At 38.2% G+C, this 15,825-nt stretch overlaps 1 protein-coding gene across 9 annotated transcripts in view; it reads left to right on the top strand.

Moving 5' to 3' along the window:
• The window catches only part of NSD3 (nuclear receptor binding SET domain protein 3), a 104,769-nt gene that overhangs the window by 31,954 nt on the left and 56,990 nt on the right, over nt 1-15,825 (top strand). For all 9 annotated transcript variants that reach the window (XM_059049208.2, XM_059049207.2, XM_059049205.2 and 6 more), the window contains exons 2-4: nt 2,602-3,320; nt 11,556-11,627; nt 11,999-12,161. In XM_059049208.2, coding sequence (XP_058905191.1) covers nt 2,646-3,320; nt 11,556-11,627; nt 11,999-12,161 — 910 coding nt within the window. In that variant the 5' untranslated portion in view covers nt 2,602-2,645. The remainder of the gene's footprint in view (nt 1-2,601; nt 3,321-11,555; nt 11,628-11,998; nt 12,162-15,825) is intronic.

The raw sequence follows: 15,825 nt of genomic DNA, 5'->3' as shown, positions 1-15,825 counted from the left end.
TCGCAGGCTCAGTAGTTGTGGCGCATGGGCTTAGTTGCTCCGTGGCATGTGGGATCTTCCTGGACCAGGGCTCGAACCCGTGTCCCCTGCACTGGCAGGTGGATTCTTAACCACCGCGCCACCAGGGAAGTCCCTGTTTATGGAACTTTAGAACATACCCTTCTAGTGTCTGCGAGCTATATACATTTTTGCTAAGGGTAATGTTTCAACTCTTAAGCTATATATATAAAGAAATGATTTCTAACCTTTGTCAGCATTATCAGTACAGTATGCTGGTTAGGATCACAGACTCTGAAACCAGACTGCCTGGCTCAAATCCCAGCTGTCAGCTAATGACTAGCCTTGTGCATTTGAGCAAGTCATAACCTCTCTTGCCTCTGTTTCCCCATCCATAATGGGAACTGACATTAATGTCTAGCTGAAGATTGTTGGGAGCATTAAATGTAGTACGGTGTTTAGAGCGCTTAACAGCTCCTGGCACACTCTATAAGCGCTCTTTAAGTGTCAGCGGTGGTTATTATAGAATAGTTAGTCGTTATTTTGGCAGTGACCAAGGAATAAAAAGCACATGAAGGAAAGAAACAAATCCTCTCAGAACCTGCAGCTGAAGAAAATGGAAGTGGCATAGTGGCAAAAATCTTGGGCTTTAGAGTCAGAGATGCTTACATTCAAATCCTAATTCGGCCCTCTGGTTATAGGGGTTTAAGCAAGACACCTAACCCCTCTGAAACTGACTTTCTTTACCTAGGAGGCAGGAGTCAGATACCCACCTTGCAGAGTTGTTTTGAGGATTAAATGAGATACATATAAACTGCTTGACCCAGAGTAGATGCTAAAAAAGCTAGAGTGCTTGCTCCCTCACACCCCATGCCCCCATCCCCCACTCCACTATAGAGCAGTAAGGGCAGTTTGATTTCCTATATGCTCGCATATTCATTGTTTGCAATTTTAGAACTTCTAAAATTCCATTTGCTAACAGCAGAATAAACAACAGCTGTTTAATTAGATACACCTTGGAAAGTGTTGTCAGCTTTTGTTTCCTTCTTCCTTTTGCTGTTCTGGGTTACTTGCTTTATCTTTATGGTAAATCCTACTAGAATCAAGATGGTGGACATTATTAGTTGGTCATGGAATTGAACTGGACTGTAGCTTCAGAATCCTCTTCCCAGTATTCCGGCAGCTACAGTCAGTTCATCAGACTTGATACAGTAGTGAAATCCTCTCAGCCTTAGAGCTTTTTAGAAGAAATGTTTATAGGATTTTCAAAGTAATATCTGGGCAGTCCATTAATCCTCTGTCTCAAGATGTGAGACTGTCAAACCTTATGACAAAGCAGAGTGGTTTTAGAGCATTTCCTAACAGATGCTTATCCGTATTATAACATTGTTACACAATGTGGGCATTTTCAGACACCTTCTAGAGAAGGCACAATAATGGTGGGAATACATACAATGCAGTGAGCCAGCCAGGAGTGTGCATCAGTATGAGCTGGAATGTGGCCTTAAAATACTCATGCTCGAGGCCTCACCCCAGACTTACTGAATCAGAGCCATCAGTATATAGATCTTGACATGTGCCTTTTGTAAAAGTAAGGATGATTCTGCTATACATTCCACTGACTAAAAACAACTAGATACTGGCAAGAGTATAGGAAATCAGGCATCCCCTCACACTACTGGTATGAGTATAAATTGATATAGTACAGCCTATAAAATAGTTTTGCAGTATCTATCAAAATTCAGATCTGTCCTGGAAGAATACATACATGCATAAAGATACAGTTTCAAGGAAGTTTTCCTGTAAACCTGTTGATAATACCAAACAGTTGTGAGCAACTCAATGATTGTCAGTACGCAAATGGTTAAACATGTTAGGGTAGATTACACAGTTGTTTACTGTGCAGCCCCTGAAAGAGTGAAGTATGTATGAGAGTGATCTGTACATGCTGATGTAGAAAGATATCTAGGGCATACTTTAAGTTGAACAAACAAGTCACAGAATAAACTCTATTTTAAACATTTTGTGTATAAATATGTAGAGAAATATTTGGAAGAGTACCCACTAAAGTATTTACAGTGGTTATCCATGACTTAGGAGAATGGGAATGGTGGAGTGGGAGAGGATTTGGCCTTTTAATTTTTGTATTTAAAATATTTGCAATAAGATTTTATTATTTTTGTAATAACAGAACCACTGGATAAAATATGAATGATTTAAGGAAAGCACACATGGAACCTAATTCGTATGTGTCAGGACACTGCTTATTTTGCAATTTACAGATTTAACTGAGACTTATAATCTCTAATTTGGGAAACAGAAAGGAATGTCAAAACTGTTTTGCATGATGGCAAAGAGGATAAAATTTTGTTACTCAAGTTATTGTGAAAGTAACTGAGTTTCAAACAGATAAGCATTTAAGATAAAAAGTATTTGCTCTTTGTCAGAATTATATTGGCTACCTGTTTTAAAAATTTAGTTTGTGCAGATCTGGATATGAAAATTGGATTCAGAATATTTTACTTTAATCCTTTTGCAGTTGATTAGCCTCTAGTCTTTGAGGATGTTAACTAACACCTTTTAATCTCTCTTTTAAAACTTTAGGCCCGATGAGAGAAAGGGAAAGTTAAGGATGCTGGAGCAGAACAATGGATTTCTCTTTCTCTTTCATGCAAGGGATCATGGGAAACACAATTCAGCAACCACCTCAACTCATTGACTCCGCCAACATCCGTCAGGAGGATGCCTTTGATAACAACAGTGACATTGTTGAAGATGGTGGCCAGACACCATACGAAGCTACCTTGCAGCAAGGCTTTCAGTACCCACCTACAACAGAAGATCTTCCTCCACTCACGAATGGCTACCCATCATCAATCAGCATGTACGAAACTCAAACTAAATATCAGTCCTATAATCAGTATCCCAATGGGTCGGCCAATGGCTTTGGTGCAGTTAGAAACTTTAGCCCCACTGACTATTACCATTCAGAAATTCCAAACACAAGACCACATGAAATTCTGGAAAAACCTTCTCCTCCACAGCCACCACCTCCTCCTTCAGTACCACAGACTGTGATTCCAAAGAAGACTGGCTCACCTGAAATTAAACTAAAAATAACCAAAACTATCCAGAATGGCAGGGAATTGTTTGAGTCTTCCCTTTGTGGAGACCTTTTAAATGAAGTACAGGCAAGTGAGCACACAAAGTCAAAGCATGAAAGCAGAAAAGAAAAGAGGAAAAAAAGCAACAAGCATGATTCATCTAGATCTGAAGAGCGCAAGTCACACAAAATCCCCAAATTAGAACCAGAGGAACAAAATGTAAGTTGAAACATCTTTTTGAAAAAATTTGTAATATTTCACATTTACTGGAAGTCCAAGAGATCTTTTTCAGTTTTTATCTCTCCAAATATAAATATTTCTGATAACTTCTTTCATCTGATCCCTAGCATGGAGCTTGGGATGTTATGATAGGTGGTAAGTAAATATTTGTTGAATAAATGAATGGCCATCATCAGAGTAAAGAAATATTTTAGAAACATGTGATACTAAATATCTTGCCTCCTATGTTTCTTTGTTTAATAGACTCACTTAATTTTGCTTGTAATAAACTGGTTTCTGCGAAATTGAGTTATTTATAATGAGGTGTATGGACCTAGAGTATGTCATACAGAGTGAACTAAGTCAGAAAGAGAAAAACAAATACCGTATGCTAACACGTGTATATGGAATCTTAAAAAAAAAAAGTTATGAAGAACCTAGGGCAGGAGAGGAATAAAGATGCAGACGTAGAGAATGGACTTGAGGACACCGGGAGGGGTAAGGGTAAGCTGGGACGAAGTGAGAGTGGCATGGACATACATATGCTACCAAATGTAAGATAGATAGCTAGTGGGAAGCTGCTGCATAGCACAGGGAGATCAGCTCGGTGCTTTGCGACCACCTAGAACGGTGGGTTAAGGAGGGTGGGAGGGAGACGCAAGAGGGAAGGGATGTGGGAAAATATGTATGCATATAGCTGATTCACTTTGTTACACAGCAGAAACTAACACAGCACTGTAAAGCAGTTGTACTCCAATAAAGATGTTAAAAAAACCCATCCAACCAAACAAAAAAAAACCTCCTGGTTTCTGAAGATGAAGAGGAAAGGCAGAGAATGATGGTTAATGATATTGGTTTTCCATTGTTCCAGACCAACTTTTGCCAGTAGAGCTTAGGTTTAACCCTCATTACTAGTGTGTTTGCCACAAAATAACCTGAAGTAAATAAAGGAACTCTTTTTATAAAATCAGTTAGTATTCATACATATTCACTAAATCTTCAGGTAGAGGTTTTATAAAAGTCACTCTTTAGTGGTAACTTAAGATGCATGCCGCTAAATTTTTTTAACATCTCTGAGGTTTCAGTATTAATTTTCTTAATGAGAAAGGTATGTAACAAATCAATGCTAGCTTGAATGAAGAGTTTTTAGTTAGTATTCTAATACATGGTATTACTTGAAGATGTCCCCAGATGTTGATTTGGGAAGAAATGAATATGAAATTTTGTGACAGTTGTATGCTTTTCTATCTGCTATGCCTGAATAAGTTAATTTATCATCTTCTGTTCAAAGAAATGTTTACATCTTACCAACTCACCTTTTCCTTGGTAGCTGGGTTCCACCTACTTCACACAACTCAAATATGATGTTTTTCTGGAGTAAAGGTCACACTGGTTCTAGGCTCTCACAAGTCTCAGTGTGATATTTCAGTATGTTTTTCTCATTTTTCTATAGTTTTCTTATTTATTCATTTAACAAATATCAACTGAGTACCTAATGTGTGCTAGACGCTTTTCTAAGAATTGAAAGTCGGGCAGTGAATGAAAAGTAAAGATGCCTACTTTCAGGGTGCTAATATTCTAGTAAGAAGAGGCAGAAAATACACACATATGTATGTAAATGAGTCTAAGTTTAGATAGTGGTAGGTGCTATGAAGAAAATAAAACTGGATGATGAGATAAAGAGTAATCATGGACACTAGCAGTCCTTCCATCTTAGTTCTGCAGCTGTAAAATGAAGGCTTTGAAACTAAGTGGTTTCTGGAATGCCTTTGAATTTCTTATGTCATTTATTAAATGCCCCCCACAGAACTTAGCTCACGTAGTACCTTAACACTGTTTATTAAATGAATGAATCAGTGGAAGGAGAGAAGTTAACTTTTTAGTGTCCAGCGACGTCCACTGTAGCAGTTCTTTCATGGACCTGCAGTGAAAAGACATGGGACGCACTATGACCATTAGCAATCACGAAAATGCATAAAACTTGCATTTGGCTTTAGCGTAGCTCCTGAGAACCATCTTGTTGGCCCGTCTTGCTTCTGCTCTAGAGAATCTGGCAAATAGAATATCCAATTTTATTTATTAGGCTAGACTTCTTGCCTTTATTGGTAAAAAATTAAAATATATAGTTTAAAATATGTCACAAAATAGAAATAGGGCTGGAAGCAGAGGCAGGAGAAGGTAGTCTGTTCATTTTTCGTATCCACTCTTCGTTTTATTGGAATCTAGGAAAAAAATTCAGTGCAGTGATGTGATATTTCTAGTAGTCACTTTTCAGTGAGATTTTAAAGCCAATTCTGTCTTTGTTGGATGTCTGCTGTGTCTGGCCGTTTATATCACTTAAACCTTCAGTTAACTGTTATATCCAGGAATTGGAATGGTTAGATGTAATTTAAGAGTTTTAGTTCATTTTCTTTTTTAGTAAATCATGTGGGGCATAATTTCATATTTCATTATTTAGGATCTTATAGTATCTTGGGGTAAAGGAATGTCACTTTGACTGAAGGTATAGATGTGTTAAGTGGCATTGACTGCACTAAATGTTACCAAGACCATTGCCTGAAAGTTGAGTTTTGGGGGAAAATCCAGGGTTTTTTCTTTCAAAGAAATATGGTGAAAAGCTAAGCTCTTGTTAGTTGAAATTGATTGATTAAACTTTTATCACACATGGGAGGCAGTTATAAGCTTAAGAGATGGTGCCATAAAAGTGATGCTCCATTCTGACAGTAGAACTCTGGGCTGGAGCCCCCGAAGGCCCTGCTTGTTGTTAGTGCCGTGTCTCTGCGAAGCCATGCGGACAAGGGATGTGCACAGATCAGCCTGATTTTTGTAACTGTGTATGTGTTTAATGGGGTTTTCTTAACTTCTTAAACAACATCTCTATTGCTTTCTTCAGGACAGTTGTTTTTAAGTGCTTTAATTTTTGATGCCCTTGTGCCTCCTGGTTGTCACTGGGGGTCCACGCCCTTGGTGTTCAGCATTGTAGCCGGCGTAGAAGGCAAAGAAGCCCGCGTAAGAGTTTGCCCACACCACGGGACAGCTCCCCTCCCCCAGATGCTTGAGGGAAGCATCATGAGAACTGTGTGCCCGGGATGACTGTCCTCAAGCTGGGTTTGCAGATAGATAGATAGATAGAGCTATAGATATATGGATATATAGATGGAGATTTCTTCCCTAAAATCTCGCTCATAGGTTCTTTTTTGAGACAAACAAAGCAAACAAAATCTCATCTAAAATAATACACTTCAAGATTTCACTTCTTTTTCCTTTCCTTTTTTCTTCATATTTGATCTGCCAGTATTTCCTCCCAATTCTGAGCTGTTTGGCCTTCTAAAGAGTGGCTGTTCTTTGGAACAACCTAAGTATATCTTCTCAACAATGAAAATGTGTCCAAACATCTAGGCAGCAGGAGACCTGAGATCACTACTGAAATTGTATATTTTGTAAAGCTGCTTTAGCTGTTTTCTCTCCCACCAAATTAGAAACATGTGGAAATGTTTCTGCATTTCTTCCTCCTTGGCAGGTGTAATGCCTCAGGCATGTGAGTGTAGGCCCTATTCAAACATTGGTATTCTACCAGCACCTTGGTGGGCTTATCCACTGAAGCTAGTCTCATTAACTCTTAGCTTGCCATTTTCACTTATAAAAAGCCAGATGGGGCTTCCCTGGTGGCTCAGTGGTTGCGAGTCCGCCTGCCGATGCAGGGGACGCGGGTTCGTGCCCCGGTCCGGGAAGATCCCACGTGCCGCGGAGCAGCTGGGCCCGTGAGCCATGGCTGCTGAGCCTGCAGGTCTGGAGCCTGTGCTCTGCAACGGGAGAGGCCACAACAGTGAGAGGCCCACAAACCGGGGGAAGGAAAAAAAAAAGCCAGATGGCTGGTTTGGTCCCATTAGCACTAAGTTAGAGGTTATATTTGGTTCTCCAGCCTCAGAGTGTTAGGTCTTAAAATTCTTAGAAACTTGTTCATATGCATTGCGAACTTACACAGTTATTCAGAAAGTAAAAGAAAAATGCACACTTTACTGACTTTACATTTTTCTTTCTACCTTAAATGATGATATAAGTTTTTGGTTCTTTTAGAGAATATGATTTTACTTAATGTTTTGAAAACTATTAAATATTTCGAATTCTGCCAGATTTGAGGAGTATTATTCATCCTGATAAAACTCTTGGTTTTTAATTTTTAGAAGACTAATTTTTTTTTTTTTTTTTTTTGTCTACACCGCACGGCTTGTGGGATCTTAGTTCCCCGACCAGGGATTGAACCTGGGCCCTCAGCAGTGAAAGCACCGAGTCCTAACCACTGGACTGCCAGGGAATTCCCCCTAATTTTTTTTTTTTTTAATTTAGTTTTGGCTGGCTGCTTTGGGTCTTCCTTGCTGCACTCGGGCTTTCTCTAGGTGTGGCGAGTGGGGGGCTACTGTTTGTTCAGGTGCACGGGCTTCTCATTGCAGTGGCTTCTCTTGTTGTGGTGCGTGGGCTTCAGTAGTTGTAGTATGCAGGCTCAGTAATTGTGGCTTCTGGGCTCTTGAGCACTGGCTCAGTAGTTGTGGCGCACAGGCTTAGTTGCTCCGCGGCATGTGGGATCTTCCCGGACCAGGGCTCGAACCCGTGCCCCTTGCATTGGCAGGTGGATTCTCAACCACTGCGCCACCAGGGAAGCCCTCATTTAAAATTAAGATGACTTGGGCTTCCCTGGTGGCGCAGTGGTTGAGAATCCACCTGCCAATGCAAGGGGCACGGGTTCGAGCCCTGGTCCGGGAAGATCCCACATGCCGCGGAGCAACTAAGCCTGTGTGCCACAACTACTGAGCCTGTGCTCTAGAGCCCGCATGCCACAACTACTGAATCCCGCACGCCTAGAGCCCATGCTCGGCAACAAGAGAAGCCACCACAATGAGAAGCCCACACACCGCAACGAAGACTAGCCCCCGCTCACCACACCTAGAGAAAGCCCGAGTGCAGCAATGAAGACCCAATGCAGCCAAAAATAAATAAAATAAATAAATTTATTTTAAAAAATTAAGATGACTCGAGGGAGCCCACTCACTGTCACCTTTTCTCTGATGCTTTCTCTTTCTGAAGCAGCACTACTAGTACCAAAAAATGTATCTTCAGTCCCTGTTTGATTTTAATCTCTTTTAAGCTTATCCTTTGAACAACTGAAGGAAAATAGATTTTATACCCAGCAGTATTTTATCTGTTGGCAATTTCTGACTCCTTATTTTTTTTGACTCCTAAGCATCTGGCTTCCCTTGACCATTTCATCTTAAAAACTCCCCTTCTTAATTGGTATTTGTGATACTATGTTCTTTCTCTTTACCTTTCTTTTGAGCTCAAGTCATAGGTCTCTAAATGCCTAATAAGTATTACTGTTTTGTTCACGCATTAGCACATTTTACCATGTATATTCCCTTTCTGTCACTGCAGCATCCTTATTTGACTTTTTTTTTCTCTTTTATTTTTATAGTCTTGAAAGCTTAGAATAAATCTTCTTGGGCCTCTTTTTCTCCCTTGCCATTTCTTGCCTTTTAAAATGACTGTGTAAAAAAAATCTCAGTTCTTTGAAAGTGATTTTAACAGTGTTTCAAGCCAGCCTGGAGGAAATGTGAACAATATGGAACAAACAAAAAAAAATCAAAAAGAGGTAAGACATTTGAATAATAAAAAGGTTTTGGAGGAAATCCTGTCTTTAATCCAGAAAGGGAAAAATGTTACTGAGCTTCAGATGAGTTCTTAACAACAGTAGGGATCTGTCGTTTGGCAAAGATGAGTCACTCCATATGCATCTGCCCTCAGAGTTCCAGAGATCCCTAACGCCCCGGCATCAGAAGACTGAATGTGCTGAGGAGGAGGACTTGCCTTCTTGGCTCCGTATGTGCTTCCCCAGGTGGTCCTGTCCTCCTGCTCTAGCTTGAGAATGAGAAGCTGAGGTGAAGGTTTAAGCTACATTTGTGGACTGAAATGAAGCTGCCTGATGAGCCTACGCAAATGTGGGCTGTATTTTTAAACTGCCTCATTACACGAGAGATCAGGACCAAAATTCCCATTTGAACATAGATTTTTTCTTTCCTCGCTCAGTGAGCGTGTCCCGTTGGATTAGCTAGTCACGGTGCCACCACAGACGCATCTGACAGAGCTGATTTAGTGCCCAGCAACAGCTGCCACTACTTCTTTCACTTGGGCTATTTCCAGTATTTTCAGTAGCCTCCTAATTAGACATTCTGCTTCCCCCCTTGCTCCCTTCCAAAATATGCTCCGTGTAACCGCTAACGTGATCCTTTTAACACAGAAGTTGGCCACGTGTTACTTCTCTACCTAATCCTCTTCAGAGGCTTTTGGTGCACTTAGGATAAAACACTTAAATGTGGCTTACAAGGCCCTGGTGATGTAGCCTCCTCTCCACTTATCTTGTAACCTCTCTCTTCCTTGGGACAGTTAAGTCCATTGTAATGGCTTTTTTGAAGTTTCTACCTTTGTTTAACCTCGGGGGCTTCACACATGCCACTCCTCTCCGGCATGGTCTTTCCCCCACTTTTTACTAGACTACTCTTTTGATTCAGATTATACTTTCTCAGAGAGGCCTTTCCTGACCTTCATATCATAGTTACATACAGACACACCATTATTTCTCTTTTTACATTTACATTGTATGAGTGTATGTTTGTGTTTGTTTAATGTCTGTCTCTTCTACCCAACTGTGAGCTCTTTGAGGTCAGGGATCCTATCTATCTGTTACAACATTGTATACCCAACTTCTAGAACAGTGCCTGGAAAGTCGTAGGCACTGCTGAATGAATGAATGATGCTTGGGGTTTGGCATATGAGTCTGGCTTATCATTTCCTCACCATTTTTACAGTTTCTTTTATTTAATAAAACTTTGTTTTTATAGCAGCGTCTTAAACTGCTTGAATTAATTGAGAATTTTAAGTAACTTCTAGAATTAACCATACTTTTTAAGTGGAATTAGAGCTAAGTTAATGGATATATTTCTCTGTTTTTAAGCCATCTAAACTAAATTCTGTTCTTGGACAAGAAAAGTTTTTAAACCTTTTAAATTACAAAAGTAATTTGCTTTTTACAGAAAACACAAATAATATACAAGTATAGATCTTCCCTCACCGCTTCCCTAATCTCGTTCCTCAAAGATAACTACTCTTATCAATTTATTGTACAGTGTATCACATATTTTTCAAGGCGAATACAGGCTATTTTAAAATAAAAAGTAGGAAGATTTTGATAGCTGTGGATCACTGACATGAAATAATGTTGTAGTTACCATCCTTCTGCTTAGATTTTCTCACTTGTTGTATTTCTGTAGGATAGGTTTCTAAAATGTAATTGTTAAATTGAAGAGTGTACATATTTTGAATTTCGATAGATACTTCCAAATTGCCTCCTCAAAGGATTGTAGAAATCAATTTTTAAATAACGTATTTGTGGGTTTTATGATTAGAAAAGTAATGCGATTTTTATTATAAGCAATTTGACAAATATAGAAAAGCACATCCAAGAAAATCACTTATTCCATCACCTAATGGTATCCTTCTAGTCTTTTTTTTCTGTACACATACAAATTATTTTTCCAAGATTGGAATCACACTATACAAACTGCTTTTCAATTTGCTGTTTTCAAATAACATTATATTGTTATTTTTCTGTCATTTAAAAATTTATATTATTCCATTATCTATTTGTACTACAATTTATTTAACGAATTCTCTACTTTTGGACATCTAGACTAATGTCTAATTCTAATACTCGCTCTTAAAAATAGCACTGGTGTGCATATCTTTGTGTGTATCTATCAGTATATGTATATATCAGTGCTTTTTCAGTATACACTTTTATAAGTGGATTTGCAGGGTCAGAGTCTGAAATTTAAGGCTTTTCATACATATTGTCAAATTGCTCTCTAGGAGAATTCCAAGTCACATCTTACTAGCAATCTCAGAGTGCCCATTTTTCTGCACTCTGATAGGTTAAAAAAAAAAAAATCAACAAATTAAGAAATTAAGTTTTAAAAGTGATAAAGTAAGAAATGGGAGCTATAGCTATGGTGTAAAATGGACAATGGATGTTAAGACACAGCATCATGTACTATGTAAGTTGTATTTTTCCTCCTTACGTTATTCAGCTAATAAATGTCCTTTATTCTCTTTGCTGTTTAGTTTTCTTTGACTCTTTGTGTGTGTCACTGTTCTTTGGTTTGCTGCCATTTTATTCTTTTCACCTAGAGACCAAATGAGAGGGTTGACACTGTATCAGAAAAACCAAGAGAAGATCCAGTACTGAAAGAGGAGCTCCCGGTGAGTGGCTTTAGTGAATACTGTCTAACCAAACAAACATGGTGTGAGAAGGTGGAAGCAGAGTGATTAAATTAGAACACACATAGCATGTATTCTTACTTCAGAAGTTATACTGAAATAAATCTTGGAGCTGGTTTAAAAGGTAGATATTTTTTAGCGAATTATTTTCCTTTTCAAAACTATGACCACTTTTTATTAGGTGTGAATTTTTGAGATGCCTTATCAATAATTTGGCAACAGAAACCATCAGTCCTCTTTTCAATATTTGGGCTGGGGCTTATCTTCCTCCTCTCTTCTTCCCTTTTGCTAGATACGGATAGCAGGCATCAGAGAAAAGTATGAGTGAAGTTTTTTATGACCTTCTCCTACAGGTTCAGCCGATGTTACCTTCTGTTCCAACGACAGAAGTGTCCACTGGTGTTAAGTTCCAGGTTGGCGATCTTGTTTGGTCTAAGGTGGGAACCTACCCTTGGTGGCCTTGTATGGTTTCAAGTGATCCCCAGCTTGAGGTTCACACCAAAATTAACACAAGAGGTAAGAGAAGGCATAAATGGACATCAGTAAAAAGTTGTGGCAAAAAAGTGAATCTAAAATGTTGTTTATGAATATAATACATACATGATAATATAATCTGACACCCAAACACATATCAGTATCAGTTTTTAATGAACAGTGAAATAATTACGGTCATCTTAACTGGCAGAGAGCCTCTACAGCTGACATGGTCCTTGTTTTCCCTTAGAACATCCTATGTTTGTTTTATAATTTCTTTCACACTTCTTTTTTTAAAAAACCTTAATCTGACCTCCAAAAGCAAGCAGACCTATAGGTAATGAGATGTTGACTATGAGTGTAATAGACATTTGGGCCAAACTTTCTTTGAACATTTTTATTTCATCTTTGACTCCTGTGGGTAGTAATTTTTTACTCAGACAAGTGCTTTTCATCCTGATAAATTTTGCAAGGTGCCTTTTTCCTCCTTCTTTCCATTTATTTTTTTTGGGGGGTATTTTTTTTTTTGGTGGGGTTGGTTGGTTTGCTTTTAATTAAAAAAAATTTTTTTTACTCCATTTTTGAATCTGTAAATTTACTGGGACATCCTTATAAATTCAATATGAAATAGAAGTATGGTTTGAAGCCAGCTACATGGCATAGAATCCTACCTTAGGAATGTTAATAAATGTTAAGAAAACATGTATTCTAACTTTACTCCTTTTCCAGAGTTTGACCAAAACCTGTAGAATAGATTCCTGAGATTTTAGCATTTGGAATGGACTTGCTTAGTAGCCAGAGGAAGGTTGGAGTTTGGAATTTATTTCTGGATATTTGCTTTGCGAACTCACTTGTCGAGTCCCTTATTGTCTGTGACAACTTTGCACCTATTCCTTTTTCTCTCATTTTAAACTTTCTATCTTGGTCCCTGTTCACTGTTATGAGGAGAAAAAGTGTCTGGCAAGTCAGATTTGTGACAGCATCCGCCATATTTGTCAGATACAGAAGGCAATCATCTTGTCACTATAATCTGCTGATTAAAGGTTGGGGTGACTAGAATTATCAATGGGGCAGAAGTTTAAAAAAAACCCCAACACTGTTGAATGTCCACTCCTGTGCAAGGCACAGTGTTAAACAATTCTCTTGTAGGACTTCCCTGGAGGTCCAATGGTTAAAACTCCACGCTTCCAACGTGGGGGGCATGGGTTGGATCCCTGGTTGGGCAGCTAAGACCCCACGTGCTGCATGGCATGGCCAAAAAATAAATTAAAAAACAAACAATTCTCTTGTATATTTTCTTAAGCAGTCCTCATAGCAGCAACACTATGAAGTAGGTACTACTATCCTTACGATTTGGATCTGTAAATAGGGTCTCAGAGAAATCTTAGTCCCTAACCTCCACTCTTAACTACTACTGTATAATAAAAGGAAAGTAGTTGAATTCCCCTACTCATAATTTACAGAGACTGGGGGAGGCAGTCCTAGCCCCTTCATTTATATAGTAGGGCTGTTGGACTGTTCATCTCTTGAGTACCTTGCACATTTAATAATCTATGATTATTGAATGGGAGAAGAAAGGGACAGCCTTCTTAGATAAAACAATACACAAGTCCGTGTCTGGGCCTCCAGAGCACTCTAAGATATTACATCACATGAGAGTTGTGGCTCTTCAGTTCTGTCCCCTTAGGAAAGCATCCTTTTGAGATTATATAAAGAATTTCACATTTAATTACTCTATGAAAACTTACTAATTTCAGCTTTTTTCTGGGATACAAATGAAAGCATTATCTATGCTTCATCTTGTATTCCAAAGGAAGTATTTAAATTTATTTTATGAATTAATCTGGTCTGGTCTTCCCTACTTTAGTGCTGGAAAAACTGATTTTGTTTGTATTGTTGAGGAAACCGAAATCTGAGAATTTACTTTTTGTGTCTATAGGTTTGCATTTCCTGGACATTTCATATAAATCTAATCATATAATATGTGGCCTTTTATGTCTGGTTTCTTTCACTTAGCATCATGTTCAGAAGTTCATCCGTGTAGTGGCATGTATCAGTACTTTGTCTCTTTTTATTGCCAAATAAGATTTCATTGCGTGGCTGTGCAGTACAGTTTTAAATGAAGTAGTTTTTTGACAGTTTTTCTAAAAGCCAGAAACACAGTATAAAACTTGATTTTGTTGATTATGTTCCACACGAGATACCTGTGAAACATTTTGTGCTGCTTTTTATCTAAACTACTTGGTAAAATTTGTCTTGAATTTTGTATAGTAATCAATGGTTTCCATACTGTTATTAGTCAGTATTGTTATTAGTCAGATTCTCAGCATTGGAAAACGTATTTAACGGTTTTCACACTTACAGATATAATTATTTGAAGAGCACATTGAAAGATGTTTGGATCACATGTCTATTTTGTTGTATTTCATTATTTAGATCTCATTTTAAGTGTAAAAGTTAAAAATGAAATGCTCTTTCTGCTTATGACAATACAATATATATGTTCAGAAGGCAAAGTTGCCCATAGTCTCATCCTACAGATAAGTAACAACTATTAAGAGTTTGGGAGTAATTCGGGGAATCCCCTGACAGTCCAGTGGTTAGGAGTCTGTGCTATCACTGCCAGGGGACCAAGGTTCAATCCCTGGTGGGGGAACTAAGATCCCACAAGCCTCGAGGTGCAGCCAAAAAAAAAAAAAAGGGAGAGAGAGAAGAGAAAAGGAGTTTGGGAGTAATTCTTTTTCTCTTTGCATATTGTAATTAATAGATAATGAAAATAAAGATTTTTAACTGAGAGTTTTAAATGTTATCACATGATACCTATGGTAACTTTTAATCCCAATATATTTTTTAAAATTTAAAACCGGACAGTTTTACCTATATTATATTTGTTATATAAAAATGTTTCCTCCACATTTTTCTATTGGAAATTTAGCTCATTATTCAGAGACAGATGTGCTTGTTCCTCCATCTGTCAGGTCTTTGGGTTTTTATTTCACTCTTTTTTATAGTTTTCCAGCCAGCAGGAAACAAAGTGCCAACAAAGAGACAAATTGTTTGATTTGTTTCATCTGTAGTAAGTGATTTAATGGAGGAAGAAGTTGAAAATAAAGCTTAAAATGAGATTATGTTATCCATGAGTTATTGTTTTCATGTTTTTAACTATAATTCAAAGTCTTTTGGGATTATCTGTTTGGTTCTAAATAAGTAACTGACTTTTGGAAACAGATTATGTCCTATGTTCTTTTTTTTACAGTCCTAATAAAATTTCATTGAGAACCAGTTAAGTCAAATCCTTTATGGAACATAGAAACACATACAATTCCAGCCCTTTCCAATAAATGGCTATAATAACATTGGCATAGGATCCCTGAATATCCCACTTTGATTTGTACCTGTAGGAGAGAAACAGTTCTTCTACAGCTTAACAATACAGAAGTGGGGTGCTCTGACCTATTTAGGGGCAGCAGCAGTGAAGTCAGAATTGAGTATGAATAACAAAGGATTATGGATGAGTTCAGGTAGCCAAAGGAGTAGATGAATAAGTGTTTACTCTTCACGTTTTGTATTTCAAACTCAGTCAAGAGAAGGCAGGGCATTATAAGATCAGACACAAATTAACCTGAGGACTTATGAGCAAAGTACACCTCTCAATTAAGTTATGCCGGGAAGTTGTAATAAGAGAGAAAATGGCCACTTTTACCTA

This window comes from Kogia breviceps, chromosome 20 (genome assembly GCF_026419965.1).
Source record: "Kogia breviceps isolate mKogBre1 chromosome 20, mKogBre1 haplotype 1, whole genome shotgun sequence".
NCBI classification, from domain to species: Eukaryota; Metazoa; Chordata; class Mammalia; order Artiodactyla; family Physeteridae; genus Kogia; species Kogia breviceps.
The sequence above is the reverse complement of the archived record's forward strand: the minus strand, read 5'-3'. Positions and strand labels throughout refer to the sequence as shown.